Genomic DNA, 17,416 nt, shown 5'->3' with positions numbered 1-17,416 from the left:
CACAGCTCACCTGTTTTCTGAAACTGAGCCATGATTGATCGTTATTTGAGCCCTCGGTGCATCTGTAATGTTATTTTCACAGTAGAAATAAAATGTCCGACCCCTGAGATGGTAAAAAATGGATGGATTTTACAACTTAACTCATATTCCACAAACACAATATTAATCAGAATGCCTTGTTTGAAGGGGGCCTGCATAGAACATATTCTTGAAAAAAAAACGTTTGTGTTGACTTTCCCTTCAATTGAAAAAACAAGCATTGGATTCAACTCACACAAACAGCCCCTCAGCCCTTTTCAAACACACACACATACACTCACACACGCATGCGCTTTCAGCTGTTACTAAAAGCATGCTACTGAACACCAATTGATTGGCTAACCTTGTCTTACTTTATAGAGAAAATATATATGACAAACACAACGCTGCATTTTAAGGGCAAGCAAAGAAAGTCTATCTAATCTAAGCAATATGTAACTATAGAATGTATCTGTATGTACAGTATTTATGTATATGCTGCAGCTACGTATGATCAAAGCTAAATATTAGCTGGATATGTGCATTTGTGTGTTGAACTTGTTGGTTCAATGTTGCAATTAGACGTACTTAGCCGATTCGGACTTTGGGTCATGAGCCGCATCACGTCATTCTATGGCTAGGCGTCGGCCGAATGAGCCGGCCGGGACGAAGCGAGCCGAGGAGCTGAGCGCGAGTGGGGACGAGCTAACGTGCTATTGCTACGCAGCTTCGGCGGCAGGAGTACGAGGCTCGGCGCCATGCGCGCACACATTTTTTAAAAAATCGGTAATACTTTGTTCGTAGCTCTTCCGCGTGGCTAACTTGGAATCGAAGCTTAGCACCGAGATTCTAAAATCTGAACGGTTCCGGGTGAACCGGAATGATGGAACTGATTCCACTCGAATCCGGGGTTTCGGTGCCCAACCCTAAGGGGGACACAGCCGTGCATGTCTGCCGAGCAATTCATCCTCATCGTCAATATTTTGAAGCAGATGTAACGCCTCCTCTACTCTAAAGCTTTTTTTTTCAAGATACATGTATAGATCATGGTGACCAGCAGCCTATATCAATGCAGCCGCTGGTTGCTATGGAAACCTTAATCACCTTAATCAAAAAAATTGACGGCGTCAAAAGGGGGTTGGATTAATTTTGAAAATAACGCGCTAAATTGACAGCCCTAGTTATATGCCTTCCATGCTCGCAGTGAGAGTTCAATTCCCACTCAGTAACGTGTAAATTGTGAGTGTTAATTTGCCTTTTGTATGTCTGTATGTGACCTGTGATTGATTGGCAACTAGTCAGCTGGAATAGGCTCCATCTCACCCGCAACACAGAACAGGATAAGGCATATAGAAAATGGATGGATAAATATTACAGGACTCTTGATAATCTTGGTGGGCGGGATTAAAAAAAAAAAACAGGCTGCATGTGTACTTTGCCCCCAACCCACCCCACCCCCAATTTGGACAAACAACAGATGAAAAAGGCATCACAAAAGAAAAATGTAAAGGTTTGGTGAAATCAGTGGGTTACAGGAATGATGCAGTTATTGCAAGCAAAAGATCATGCAATCGGATTTTAAAACTGATTTACTTAAAGCTGTTTGAATTGTCATTTTTACTCACCTAAAATGTGTTATTTCGTTACAAATAATGTCATCTTATATGTGTTGTATCAATCTGACATTTTGATCACTACGTCTCTATCTTTTGATGTCAAACGCATATGTCATCAGTTTGCAGCTGAAATAAAGGAATCTGCCTCACTGTTCCAATGCTAGTATCAATACTTTAGCACAAGAAATACCCATTTCTGTTCTGTCATTTCCATATTTTGTTCCATCCGTACCTGACTTGAATCTATTGCAGCGCAACACACGAACATACATAATCTGCACTATGTGTGGTCGCTAAGCAGCATTACAGAGGTGGCAGGATCAAACACCAGGCAAACAAACTGCACAGTATTGCTTTTCACCACTTTATCATGTTTACTCTTGTTCCAAGTTGGAGTACATGTGAGTCAATACTCTGACTCAAAGGTAATATCTGTTGTTTTCATCTTTTATCCTGCAGCGGTTTCTGTGCTTTAGAAAGTATTGGGATCGTTGCGATCTCAGACTTAAACAGCCCTTAGCACCTGTGCAATAACACAGTGTTTGATACAACCTGCTTCTTTCTCACGCAGAAAAATGATGGACTCTGGCCAGATAGACTTCTACCAGCATGACACGGTGTGCAGCAACACGTGCCGCAGCACTAAATTTGACATGCTGATCAACAACTCGCAGCTTCCTCTGGGGACGTCCGTGCAGCCCAACCCCTCGTCTCTGGCTCTTGAGTCTCTTGGAGGGCAGGTGCTTCCCGTGACAGGTACACGATTCTTAACCACTGTGCCATGGCTCTTTAGTGTGCTGGGAGGGACTATCTGATGTGGCGTGGCAAATGATCCAATTTCCCATAATTTTTCAGAAAATTATTTTATTTACTACAAATAATGCTTTGTTCATCTATCTATGACAGTCATGTATAGTTACAGGCAGAACTAAAAATCCTCTGCTACTAGATGTACAGACAGTGCAATTAAACTGTTGCAATTCAAACAACAGAATAATAGTTTTGTGTTCAACTACATGTGAGATTTCATATAATTTAATATGTGAGTAAATTATATTTTTATATATATATAATATATATATATATATATATATATATATATATATATATATATACACACACATATAATATATATATATATATATATATATATGTATATATGTATATACTTGTATGTGTGTATGTATGTATATATATGTATGGATATATGTATGTATATGTATAAAATAAAATAATATAGTAATAATAATCGCACACAAACACTATGCTGTGATGTTTTTGTAATGTAAAATACGCGCCTTGGCGCAGTAAAGATTGGGAAACACTGCCCTAGTAGTTGGCCACTTTCAATTTGCTGCATTCTATCGCTCATGTTTCCCCCTATGGCATGTTGTTTCATAAAGATACTCGCAGATGCCCCCTGGATTTAATTTATCTGTCTGCTAAGATAATGAAATACTTTGAAAGCTGCAAAAAAAATAATTGGATTTCCTCGGCCTTATCACTATTATAAAGAAACCTCAAACCAAATGCCCCTGAGGTTGTAAAGTCTGCAATTAGACCAACATTTTCTGGTCCAAGACACATCTCAGTTCTTTCTCTTTCTTGCACAAAACATGAAGTGCCATCACATGAATGACATCATGTGTGGTTACGCATATGACACAAGACCTCTGTATTTATTGCAAACTCTAAAGTGAGTGCTGGCCGACTTATAAGGTCTAATTTCAAAGCATTTTTTCTGTAGCAAATAATACAGAGTGAATTATTTTGTCCCACTCTCAATCTCTCACTATCATTTACTCATTTAAATGTACAAAGTAATCTTTTAAATAACATTTTAACATTGCTAGCTGTCATACAAATATAATGCGAAGTTGACCGCACCACACAAAGTAAAACTAAAACAATTGCAATGGAGAGTTAGCGAGAAGATGTTTGGAGAGGGATGCTACATTTTATAGGTATTGCTACTACTTAAAGGGGAGGTCAACCCAAACATTTTTTTTCAAGAATATGTTCCCGGCAGCCCCACTAGTTGAAACACGGCATTCTGATTAATTTTGCATTTGTGGAATATAAATTAAGCAGCAAAATGCACTAGTTTTTAGCCATCTCTGGGGGCGGCCATTTTGTCTTCTGTCGACTGAAAATGACATCACAAGTGCTCACAACGACCAATCACGGCTCAGATTCAGAAAACAGGTCAGCCGTTATCAGAAGCTACTATCCACTTTGCTAACGCTAATTTGTTCACCCAACAAATCCTAAACGCAGCTCTGCTTACCTTTTTCTTTAACTTGATGGCAAGGACGTCACATCCGTGGGGGATTTTTAAGTGTTTCAGCGTGGCAGCGCCTCTGCCAGTGTAAGTCCGGCATTTGGACTCTGGCAGTTGCTTGAAAATAGCTCTAGAAAGTGGGTGGAGAAAATAGGTTACCTACCGGTAAATTCGTACCATTGTTAAATAACAGTGGGACAGAAGTAAAGCGCGGCTCTCTCACAGACAAATTTTCAGAAATTGGCAGAAGATGAAGTATTTACTTGGTTATTTAATTTCACACTTGATGGGTGGGCAAGGACTCTGAAGAACAAAATATTTTGCCATCAAAAAGTCTCTTTTCTATAATACTGTACGTCACCTTTAAATAATTGAATGTCGATTCATGTAATTAATCAATTGTCTAATATTGCATTTCTCATTTTGTTCTGAGCCGCCAGATACTTTCATATCTCGCCGTACCATTCCATTGTTCTGTTTTTGCTTTATTCTTAGTGTTTGATCCCCCTCACATTTCAGGAGAGTCTCTGCATGATGCAGCTGATTTGGAGGAGGCCTTAGAAGATAAATTTAGTGGAGAGTGGAGTTCCGCGCACCTCACCACAGCCAATGGACATGCAAAGAGGAAGAGGAGTGACACGCCTGGTAAATAAAATGCACAGTTTTTGTTTGAGTCAAGCTGGAATATAAATGCAAGGTATCTCAGATTCTCCATTTTAGAGCTGGAAGAAAATATGCTTTTTATATCTGGCGAGCAGGCAGCTAAAATTGTGTATGTGTTTGAGTTTTATATGAATTCAGGGCAATCTTTGCCAGTAAAGTCACAAAATTATCATTTTGAATCTCTAGCCTCCTGGGAGGAAACAAAGGATCAATAAGATGCCCTGAATGTGGCATGTAACTATATATATACTGTATAAACTACATTGAAGAAAACTTCAGCTCTAGTAGAAGTTTGCAGTCTAACATAGCTTTGCGATTGGAGAAGGTTGAAAAATGTAACAATCTTCACTCGACAGTGCAAGAAGTCAGTAGATTCTTTAAAACTTATTCAATCCCAAAGACATACTTATACAGTATGTCTTTTCACAGTCTATCCATTCAAGCCCAGATTTTGTACATTCATCTAATTAAATTTGCTGCACCTTTCCGAGCTCCTCCGTCTCCTCATAACTCATGGCTTCCTAACATCTTAACAGACAGTTTGTTTGTTTACCTAGCTTCCTTACCTGTTACCTTTTCCCCCTGCATTATTTTGTTAGATAATTTGTTAGATTATTGTTCTATATCTAGAACATAAGAATATGTACCCTAACACAAACTCACAGTATGTCTGAGGCAGGGGTTTGCAAACATTTTGGGTCCAGTGACCACTTGCAGGTGAGAGATTTTTCCACGGACCTCCTAATAATCCTAATGCCACTAAAATATAACTACTGTCTGTGCCCCTAAATGCCATTGGAAATAAAACGTTTTTGATTTTTGAGGAAAAAAAATGTCATAAGGCTCTATCTTCGTATATAGCGTATGTGCGCTCGGGTGTAAAAACAGTTTTTCGTGCCGGTGCAAACATCTTAGTGTGTTTGGGAATTTGACGGACAGCTCTGCGTCATGCTGGGCGTTCCTGTGGACTGAGGGTGGTTTCTTTTACACGTACACCTGACCATTTTGTGGTTGAAAGTAGACTAAACTTTAGACCAGCTGAAAGCAGGTCTAAGTTGTGGCACAGATGGTGTAACACGATTTTGGTAAATTTGATCGAGGTACACACGGACCAACAATCGGCAATGGAAGGCAGTCTCCAAATATCCATTTCACAGTAACCAACATCCGCAAGTGGAGAAGAACTTCTTGCAGTTCCCTCTATACATACTTTGCATGCGACAATCGCCTGTGTGGACTCCAGTTAGTCAGTTTATCCTTCCACCATGTAAACCCCTCCGGCCCAGAATTAAAAGGGAATGAGAAAAGCCGCTTCAATTGGCCAGGAAGCAAGTCGGCTATGTTCAACTTCCACAACAGCATAAATGCTCCTTTCTAACTGCACTCGTCGACTAAAATATGAAAAGAAAGAATACGCGCAGTTAGACCGCGCTTTATGCTAGACTTGCACTGGGCATGATAACACAGCACATGGTGCTTTGATTACAACTTCATATTTTTTTGAGGAAGTAGTTGTAAGATAATTTCATGAAACCAAAGTCATTTTTTTAGAGATAAAAGTGTTTACAAAAACAAAGGCATATTCTGTTGGGTGAATACATAGTAATCTTTGAAAAATAAAGTTGTATATTAAGGAGGGAGCAAGGTAATTTAACTTGTGAATTTCAAAGATACAATTTTACTCTTATAATGCAGTATTTTGCCTTTAATCCTGGTAAAGATGCCTATATTTAAAACATTGGATTATTTTCTAAAAAATATATGCTTAAAAAAAATAGGACTCAATTCCTGGAATGATCTGCCTTTTGTTTTAAAAGAAAAAACTAAATGTCTTCTACTCATGCAGGGATGTCAGATTTACAGTAGGTGATGACACTTCACAATCATATCAGAGCTTTCAACTAACCCAAAGCTAATGTATAGAAGTGAAATTGGTTTAGTATGTTTGTTTTACTGGCACACCAGTAACCATACAGTATGTAGGTCTGTATTGTTTTTAAAGGGTATGATATAATTTATTGGTAATTATATTGTGGACTCCCAAATTCAGGCTCATGGACCCCTGGGCGTCTGTGGGCCTCAGTTTGAGAACCCCTGATCTAAGGACGCTTGATCTATCGTTTTCTCTTGTTTCACTGTCGTTGTTTGTAGCGCTCACAAATGGCATGGATATACATAACAAATGCTATTCTGCCTCTTATGTATTTGTGTTTAGATGGCGTATTAAGCTTGTGGAAGGGTGTGGCTGAATGTGGGCTGATGGGGGAGGTGCTGTCCGGTCTTCAGGCTCACTTATTGGCCACTCTGAAAGGAGTGGAGGTTCGCAGTGAGAAGGCTGAGCTACAGGAGACTGGTGAGTTCACACAGTGAAAATCTGTAAAACTCTGAAGGTTGAAAAAAAAAAAAATTGATTTGCTTTGAGTAGAATATTGATCAAGTAAATGTTTAATGCAGAAGGCCCCTCCAGCTAAATACGGCCTTCAAACATTCAAGTCTTGCACTGTTGTGGAGCATTGATGTATTTGTGTCGTTCCAGATGCCATCATCTTGAATTCCCTGTGTGAGATGTTTGGGCTTTTAGATTCAGTGAAGCAAGCGCTGGAGCAGCGGCGCAGCCAGAAGGAAGACGACGATGATGATGGCGTTTATGGTGAGGAAGGCAACCTTTACTGCGATATTATTCACAGTAGATCCCCTGATGTCAACCTCCTATTTGTTCTGACTGCTTAATGGTCATCCTTAATTGAAAAATCAGTTAATGTTTATCCAATCACACATGAATGATTGGGGGTCGGTGTGGTCTCCAAGTGCCCACTTCATGGCACAAATGTGCTTCTGCTATGTCGAGACTCGTATTTAAAGGGAATGAGAGCAGCCGCTTTGATTGGCCATGATTGAAGACAGCTGAGACCACTCAAAAAGCGGTACAACCCTCCCTTTCACAAATCCGCCAGGGTCCAACCCACCTGTGCAGAGATACGGCACTCGACGCTAGAGCCCGCAGTCTTAAATTCTAAATCAAATTTCACTAACTTAGCGCTGCAATATTTTTACAAACACATTATAATCAAATACGATGAGACATTTTTCGCATTTTTGAATACTGTTTTTTAATGTTTCTATAATAGATTTAAAAAAAACAACATGACTTATTTGAAAATACGTCTGACAGAAACAAACAAAGAAATGTAGAAAATAAAGATTCATCCATTCATTTTCTGAAAGGTGTGCTGGAACCTATTCCAGCTGATATATGGTGAGACGTGGGGTACACCCTGGGCTGGTTGTTAGCCAATCACAAACAAACAAACACAAATAAATTGATAAATAAAGCAGATATGTTGTGAAAAAATGTTGGTATTTCCTTCAAAATTAAAAAAAATATAATCTTTTTTGAAAACACAAAATTGCAGTAACATTTCATTTTTTTCTTAATTGCCACACAATCATTTTAATATTATTAATAATAAAAAAATCAACCACTGTAAGTTCAACTTGGCTATGCTTAAATAACTTTGATTGTATATATTTTTTCTTCTCTCAACACTCATTGTTGAAGCTGAGCCTTCTTTTAGAATTTTATTCAGATTCTGAATAGTAGGATCTCAGGGGGCATTGAAGAGCAGCGCTCTCTAAGTTGCAGCCATTTGCGGCATTTGTGGTGGGATGATATTTTACAGCACCCTACTTGACATCAAAGTCTACTGTTAGTACGGCCCCCACATTTTTTTGCTGTGTTGTTTTTCTGGGTGTTTTTTTTCTCTTTTCACTAATGGGATACCATAGCTCAGGCTCATGACAGCTTTCGATGAAACATATTTCTCAGGTGACACCAGGTGAAAGGAAAAGCTCTCTTGTCAGACACACAGTCATGTCTTTTTCAAAACCTGAGGTGAAGAGAAAGGTTGACGACGAGAAAAGCCAATTTCAAGAAAAACAGGAAATTGAATGTTTTATTGTTGAGCGCATGGGGCAGACCGACGTCTTGAATCCACATAGAAAGTTGTGATACCCAAAAAATCAGACATCCTTACTTATGGACATGCAGAGGAGTACACAAAAGTATCAGGAAGATGACAGAAAGGTCACCGTCTTGTTCATTTTCTGAAGAAATATTAATGTTCTGAATTGTTATTAATAAGGATTGGGAAGATTGGCTTAGCTGTGCTCTTTTTTTTTTTTAATACTTGAACCCCTTTTTTGTGGAATATGTGATGCCCAGACACCCAGACTCTTACCTTCAGCGGCCCCCACATAAATTGAGTTTGAGACCCCTGCTTAAGACGTTCCAGTGTATCACGTTTGATTCTGTCTCCATGTAGAGCTGGAGGAGCTGTCAAAGGAACGGAGGAAGCAGGTGTGTGTTAAAAACACATCCTACAAGCACGCATCCGCCAAGCACCTTCGACCCCACCGTCAACAGCCATCCAACAGCCGGCTGTCGCCCATCCCCAGCAACACTGTGATCCAGCCTCTCTCGCTCATGGGATTACCTGAGCCGCCGTACACTCATCCCAGCATCAATCCTCCCGGCAGCCACTTCTCCACCGCTAGCAGGCCGCGGGCGGCGGCCGTGAAGAGAGAGGAGAGGACGCGGGCGCTCTGTGAGTCGGGCAAACAGGCGAGTGCCCACAGGGCGGGACAAGAACTAAAGGTGGAGATGCAGCAGGGTCTTGGACAAAGAGCGTGCAAGCTTCAGCCTCAGTTAGGAAGTGAGGAGCTGGATGAGGGACAGAGCTTGCATGACTTTCAAAAGGTGGCTTCGGGGAGAAAGGCATTAAAACATCTTAAAACTAAATGAGAGAATGCTACTGAATTAAGTGGGACAGGATCCCAAAGTCAAATTAATTTGTAAATCAGTACTTGGTAAACCTGTCTTTGCGACTACTTTCAGAGTTAGTCTTTGGTGACTGTTTTCCCATGTGGTAAAAGTAGTTCAGGATAGGTAGCAAAATGAAACATTTCTTACAATATTTCTAATTGAATTTTTTTGTGAGTCGTTGTATAATTAAGTGTTGAGGTTTATTTGAGGTTTATATGATACCAGTTTTTAAACAGACTGAATATCTCTCACTCAGGCTTATATTAAGGCATAATGTTGCTGCCCAATAAAAAAAAGCATGTATCTCCAAGGTTTGTATTTATTTTTTTTTATCCACATTGCAGAGAAAATATATTTTTGGGGTTTGAAAGTTAATAGCACACAGGGAGACCAGGGCTTGTTGTCATATGGGTAAGTTGTCACATTGCAATTATCTTGTCCACCAGAGGGCACAACTAAAAAGTGCAATACTAGTTTTTTGTCTTTATATGCTCAGGGGTCTTGTTCTGTCTGAGAAGTGAATAGCAAACATATTGTGAGCTGAGATGAGCGCCAGTTAACTGTTTAGCACAAACCGACCGAGCAGGGCATTTTACTACAAATTGAGCGTCCGTTATCGTCATCCGTCTGCAGCGTGGTGTACACACGATAACCCTTTTCCGTTGTCCGTCATTTGCCTTTTTTCCGAGGGTAAAAAAATAGTATATAATATAGGCCAGTCCGCCTCCAATTTTAAATGGGCATCCGTCTGCGATTTCGACTAAACTTTCACTATTTTTCAAGTTCATTGATGAACATTGTCTTTGGCTGACTTCAATGTCCACATTCAAGTAGAAAAAGGAGAACAGCAATAATTTTGTTAGTGTTTTATTAGTTTCAAAACCCGGTGTGACATTTTACCCCATAGAGTGAGACAACTTAACCGATGGTGAGGCAACATGTCACATGTTCATACTCTTTATTTGATTGCTTATAACACTGCACTGACACAAAATCTAAAAATGACATAAATGCAAAATATATACCTGAGACTTGGGTCTTTTATCTAGTTAATATATTGTTGATATATGATATATTGATTCCAAAAAAATTAAATTATTATAAGTGTGACATCAAGCCCGAGTCTCCTACTTTGATTATGACGGTGACAGCAGTAAGCTTTATGCACAGGAGGACACATTTCTTGATGGCAGTAACATAATTGGAACTGTGATTGCTTCAAAGGCTACTTTTTATGAACAAGTTACTTTCCTGCTAATTTATAAGTCAAAAAGTATTAAGGAGGTTGTTAAATCCTCCCCAAATTACCCTGTGTGATCAATGAGCACATTTCAATAAATTTCTATTTCAAGCTGCAATTGAAATTGTTTTAAGGGAGACATGCCTTTTTTTTCACAATTTAAAATGGTTCTTATGTGTCTTAATATTGAGTCTGTCATATGCTTTCCTCAAAATACCCCAGGATCAAGAATTATAGCCCACTTTACATACCTTAATTCTTGGCTTGCTTCAATTAGCTCGTTTGAGAGGGTCGCCCTATCTCATTCAAGTGAGTTGGCCATCATGCCCCGCATATTGCTGGGCCATTGGCAAGTATGGTTTGTGTTACCATGACAACTAGGCTGCACTTGAGCCCAGAAAAAAAAAAGTGACTGTCAACTGCAAAGCCCAAGCGAGCCCCTATGATTCAATTCAGTTTTATTTGTATAACCCCAATTTACAGCGGAGGTTATCTCAAGGGGCTAAACATATGGAGCAGGTCTTGAAGGACGCTCTTCACATATTAAGAGACCAATTGAATTCCGCATGAGCAAGCACTAGACAACGGATGCAAGGGATAATTACCTGTAAGAAAGAACCCTCAGATCGAACCGAGATCCAGGGCTCTATTTTCATTGCACCTGTGCCGTGGCGCAAATGCCAGTCGATTCTGATTTTCACATCAGCGGAAGGTTCGCTGCGTGTTTGCCAATTTGGCAGACGAGTCTCCGCTGTGCAGGCTGGCACAACAGAAGGAATGTCTTGGAGATGCGTCTGGCGTAATGACAAGTTGGTGGCAGAAAGTAAACTAAACTTGGACCACGTCTAACACTTAAGCAGGGTAGACAGCTGGTCGACGTATTTCATTCATATGTGTAATATGTGAACAGTTTGCATCAGTTGTATTATATTTTGCAAATCATCATACTGGGTGGCACAGCTATGTGGAGCGTGGTCTCCAACGGCGCACTTCACTGAAGAGATGTGCTTCCGCCATAACGAGGCTGTAGTGCGCATCTTGCGCGCCACATATATAGGGTATGACGCCTGTGACGCCTGCCACGCCGGCGCATCCCTCCCTCTTGCAGATCCGCCAGCATGTGCTCAACTCCAAAATTACTAACATTGGGTCCAACCCGCCCCAGATGAGAGTTGCACCACATGCCATGCAGTATTTATGCCTGTTACGAAAATAGAGCCCTCAGTGTCGGGCGGCTATTTCCTTAGGCCGCTTGGGTAGAGAGAGAGGGAAAGAAGAGAAGGCCGAGAGAGAGAGATAGGATGGAGATGCAGCAGGTATATGGAAGCTTTATGTCCTGTATTCATTTTATTAGCAGTAGGAATGTTGGGGTGACTCACAATATTAATGTTATAGTACTATCAGTATGAATAGTTTCAGTGCCTCTAATAAAAGTGGCATGTAGTAACCCACCACTATTCGGTGGGGATCAGGTCCGAGCTCTACCAAATTTTGCCAGTTACTGTGCAGGTGTGTGTATGTGGCTACGCACATGCTTATCTCTTTATCCAACAAAACTGAGTGCAATCCTGCTAACCTTTTGGCTTGATATTATATAGTCCAGTGTCTGGCTCTGGATATTGCTGAAAAAAAGCTCTGGAGCTTCAAACAGCCTAGCTACCAAGTCGCGGGAGTAGAAACTCGGTGTGGGGGTGGACATTAACAGTGGGTTGAAAGTGCAGAATGAAGACCCAACTATTTGTCCAAACAATCCTAAGTCAATTTTCCATTCCTTTATGTGCTAATATTCACAGCAATTCATTTTTTCCCCCTCCCACACGTGCTGTTATATGCTGTTACTGCAGGGTAAATCAATACTAGATCACCTCTACAAAGCCGCCCTTTGATTATTGACCTTCAAGAATGTTGCACTTGAGGTCACACGCACAAATCGGTGCTTTCAAATAATTGTTTTCTCTATACAGTATCTGAAGTCTATGGTTATGTTTTGTTCAGAAGTGCACTATGCTTTGTTCAATATGTGCAATGCCAAAGCTGCTTGATGTACAGTGATAGCCTGGAATGAACTTATTGTGTTGTTATCCATCAGTGCACATCATCTCTTGCACAAACACATAATAGAAAAGGAAGTATTAAGTGGCTGCACATAAAAAGCTTGTACTGTATTGGTATACAGTATTGCATCTTTAACCACATCTCCACTTAAATCAATATTTTGCTTACCTTCTATAAAGTGTGCAAATTAAAACAAAAATGTAAATAATAAATCAGTTGTTAAAAGGACATGTATTTTAATTCTGTGCCAAATATTTTGCTGTCGCCTACTGTCAAACAGTGTTAAAATTCATTTTAAATAAAATTTGACATTGAAAATAAAGTGATTTTGAACAAGGCATTCTAAAAATGGAAATGTAAAAATAAATGCAGTAAATATTAAAGCTGTGACATGCGTTTTAGGTTTATGACTGCTGAGGCACTGACTCCCCTGGAGTTGGATAGAAAACTATGAATCCAAAATAGCAGATTCGCCTGTATTTCAATTTTTACCTTAATTGAAACATTTGTTTTCAAAGCTTTTAATTATGCTTTTTTTCCAGTTCTACACTATTCAACAATGTGATAGCAAGAAAAACATTTTGGAAAACGATTGTAAAATTACACACGTATCAATACTCCATGTCTGATGTTTCTAACAAACCAGTCCGTGTCAAATTCGGTAAAAGTTATGATTAATTTATTGGTGCCAAACACAACTCATCAGCAAGCTGTGCAGGAGCCTGATAACGATACTGGTCATTTGAATCAGGTGTGTTGGAAATATCTAAAACATGCAGGATAGCGGCCCTCTAACACCTGTGCATTATCTCGATGTAAAGACTAAAGAGCTCGCGCTTCTTCTACGCATTGTGACAATGGAGCTCAGCACTGCCACATGCCGACAGTAGCACGTTACTTATTTGACTCGACTGTGGACTATGAATCGCTTTTCTGGCTGTAAGAGTTACGAAATATGTCCCACACATTCATTAAATACACAGTCTGACTGTTGAACATCAGCATGTGTGATAAAACATATGCATATTGGCAATATAAAAACAAACAGCAGTGTCTCTTGTGTGAGGGCTCCCACCAACTGCTGAATGCGTCAATTAATGTCTGTGTCTGTGTCGTCCCGTAAGGCTAGAAAGATGCTATGACTAATCGCAGCCAGTCTTCTCGCCCATGTATTTGAACAGGAAATAAACAGATTCGGCTATGTTATTCATTTTAATGATAAAATCATTGGCATTATTTGATTGAGAAAGAAAATGAATGTAAATTAAAAAAAAACAAACTATCCATCCATTCATTTATTTTCTACAGTGCTTGCCTTCATTAGTGCTTGACTTCATTAGGGTCATGGGTGAACTGGACTGGTGAAGTCCTCAATTAATCTAAGAAGCATGTTTTATGGAATGTTGGAGCTGAGAATTGAATTTCTCTTAACCTCTTCCTGTGAGGCCACTAGCACCATGCACAATCGGAACTACATTTGGTATATATGCTATATATACACACCTATATATACTACCGTATTAACCAGAAAAGACACTGTAAATTTCCCCCAAATTACAACCAGTGGTCCAAATGATCTAATGACAGGCCTGGGCCTGTTGAGGATAGATTAGTTTAAATACAAGGTTGCAGGTGTAGTGTAAGTACAGGTGTCAGCATGACATGCATGCTTGAAGCACTGGGTGAAAATTAAATCATTTGCAGCGCTCTCCATCATTCGGAGCTAATGACATTCGAGGCTGTAGAATTGCACTCATGTTGGACGTCCTCAACACGTCTGTCGGCGCCTTTTAATTGAATTCATGGTATTAATGTTGATGAGACGCAGAGACATGAGCTTGTGTAATGACTTCTTGCTCCAGCTGGACCCCTTAGAGCCATGGAAAAATGTGCTTTCTCTTCTTTGAACAGCTCTATTATTAAAAGTCCTAGGTTCACTCGTTTTCCACGAAAAATCAGCTCAACATATTAATGCTGACTGATGACCGTGAGAAGCTAGATGCCTTTTATGTGTTATTATTATTATTTTTACCTCACTGATGAAAACTAATTGGCACACAGTGGAACATCTATGGGACACGGGTTGACCTTCACTTTGTTTGAAATTTGAAAACGATTTTTACCATAAGAAATAATGGAAACAATCAGTTCCAGTGACATATACAGTTGCCATCATAAAACCCTTTTTAGTGGTACAGGCAATGTTTCAAGTAACATTCCTAGCAGTCATACAAACGTAAAACAAAGTTTCTTCACCAAAAAAACAAAACAAAAAACCCACACAATAACAACTGGTTTTGTAAAACGTGGCCGCAGTTATTTTGAAAAAAAAGTAACTTAATACTTTACTGATGACTTCTTTTTAAAAATAACTTATTTGAATTGCAAGATACTTTCTTAGATACATTCAGCAAATGCTGATAATCCCACTTAAGATAAAAATGACAACTAGTTTTGCCGATACTTTATTGGAAGTGTATTTTTTAACAGTATAAAAAATAAAACAAAGACAGACTTTGTTTTTCTTCTCTTAACATATATAGGCTACTTGTTTATTAAAAAACAAACAAACATAGCCTTTCTAAACTTCACTTAACATAAATAGATAAAAAAAAATACAGTTTAAAAAAAAAAAAAGTATAGTCTTTTTTGACCTGACATATTCAACTGTTAATACTATACTCTAATGGCAAAACGTAACATTTATAACGTACATTGTTTATAAACATAATTATTACATAATGTTTTAACATGTTTTATGAATATTGAACCGGTTGTTAACAGCATTAGAGCAGCAAGGAGTGGTTTTACAAAATGAATTTTGTATAACATCACATGTAAGCCCTGTCTACTTTAATTACTTTGGCCTGATTTTATGTTGTAGTCATAAGCTTGTTATGAGTGAAACAGTGGGGAAACCACTGGTTGTACCTCTTTAATTGAAGTCTCTCAAACCTCTTCTCAGAAATTATATTTGTTCCTCTTCTACTACCACTACTACTACTATTACTTCTGCTGTGGCAACACTGGTCTCTACTTGTGTTCTTCTCTGGACAACACTTGTTGAGGATTTTCCTTAATTGGACACTGGCATACTGTGTTATGTCATGCATGATGGTGGTTCATCTTGTGGAATAAATGCTGGCGGGTAAAAACAGCTGGAAAAAAACAAAGAAATAGCAAATCCTATTCACAGAGTTAATTTCTTGATGCTCAGTGAACTGACGTCGTGCATGATGCTTGACAGTTCAATGGGAAACTTAAGACTTAAGTTTTGACTTTCGAGGTCCATCTATTTATCTGTCCTTTTGTCCATCCATCCACCCATTTACATTGCACTTGTCCTCATTCAGATTGTGGGTGATCAGCAGCCTACTAGCTTTTGGAGAGAGGCAAGGTAAAATAGTACAACCAGGGCAGACTTTGGAGGTTGCGTTGATTTAAATAATTTGTGTTGTTTTATAAGTGTTCACTGTTCGTGACAGCTGTCTGTTACAAAGCATTTCACATATAAAGTGTTTTCAAACTTCCTGTTTACAAACTGCTCTTTTGTAAACAGGAAGTGATTTTAATGACATAAAACAAAACATCAATGGCTTAATATTTTATATTTAGGAACATGTAAAATCAAAAGTTTGTATTGAAGGATGCAAGCAAAGGCAACTGTAACAGTTTCAACAGTCTGAATGATTGTGCTAGGAGAAACAAACGTATTTGTACTGCAATTAATTATTTCCTCAACTGCACATATATCTACATTCAAGTGATGCCACAAATAAGTCAACCAGTTTGACATTCTGCCTAAAGCATACCGCTAGTCATGACGCCTGCTAGCCAGAAGCTGTGATGCTTTGTGTTTGTTTACGGATTAGGCAAATGGTGAGAGTGCAAGGCAATTCACACTTCTTGTACCTCCTCTAATATGTCCTGTGTTTGAACGTTAATAATATCCCCGTCATATTACACAATTTCCCCTGCATCTGATTTTTATTATTATTATGATAACTACAGTTGTTTTGAATGGTCAAATAAGGAAAATATTCTGACATGCTTTCCTAGGCCACACAAAACGGCGTGCATAGCCCTCAGGCCTTCAGTTTGACATCAGTTCGAAACAATATCTGATGGGATTGTCTGAAGTAGACCATGAATTTGTCATTTCTAAGGTGTCTCTCAGTCGACATGTAATGCTCAAATGAAATGCAATGGCACGTTTGTGTGAGACAAGTGTGCAGGCTTGTACGCCCTTAAGCACATTATGAAATCTGTGACATCTGAGACCCGTCAATTTTTGAAACATACATGTTGAAACAGCTCTGCATGTCTTCCACTGAAGCTCGAGTGATGGGAAGGTTGAATGTTTGACCCCTGAACTGTGAAAGGGCTACCCAAGTGTCCTTGTGATTGTATTACACATCCGTCTACGTTATCACTGTGTCAAAGTGCATTTTTGTGTCTTTGTGCAATAAGGATTGCGCCGTACCAATTTAGTTCATTTATCCTTTCACTCCTGTTTATTTACATTTTGCTCAGCAGAAGTGCGTGTAATTTCTGTCCTCCAATAAACATGACCAGGTGCGGAAACAAGAAACATCTTCAAATGCAAATTCGCCACACACTTGATGACAGACTTGATGTAATTTATGGAGAATTATGCTTCCCACCGGTGATAGGCTGCGTGAAGGCATATTTACCTGTCTTGTGCAAATTCATCCACCGTG

At 39.2% G+C, this 17,416-nt stretch overlaps 1 protein-coding gene across 4 annotated transcripts in view; it reads left to right on the top strand.

The window, feature by feature from the left end:
* LOC147143787 (glucocorticoid modulatory element-binding protein 1-like) overlaps positions 1-9,710 on the top strand; it is a 29,580-nt gene extending 19,870 nt beyond the window's left edge. For all 4 annotated transcript variants that reach the window (XM_086037604.1, XM_086037603.1, XM_086037602.1 and 1 more), the window contains 5 exons: positions 2,206-2,390; positions 4,435-4,560; positions 6,794-6,931; positions 7,115-7,228; positions 8,901-9,710. In XM_086037604.1, coding sequence (XP_085893730.1) covers positions 2,206-2,390; positions 4,435-4,560; positions 6,794-6,931; positions 7,115-7,228; positions 8,901-9,379 — 1,042 coding nt within the window. In that variant the 3' untranslated portion in view covers positions 9,380-9,710. The remainder of the gene's footprint in view (positions 1-2,205; positions 2,391-4,434; positions 4,561-6,793; positions 6,932-7,114; positions 7,229-8,900) is intronic.
* The last annotated feature ends 7,706 nt before the right edge of the window (positions 9,711-17,416 follow it).

Source organism: Filicampus tigris, chromosome 8 (assembly GCF_054856515.1).
Source record: "Filicampus tigris isolate MCC_2025a chromosome 8, RoL_Ftig_1.0, whole genome shotgun sequence".
In the NCBI taxonomy this organism is placed as follows: Eukaryota; Metazoa; Chordata; class Actinopteri; order Syngnathiformes; family Syngnathidae; genus Filicampus; species Filicampus tigris.
The sequence above is the reverse complement of the archived record's forward strand: the minus strand, read 5'-3'. Positions and strand labels throughout refer to the sequence as shown.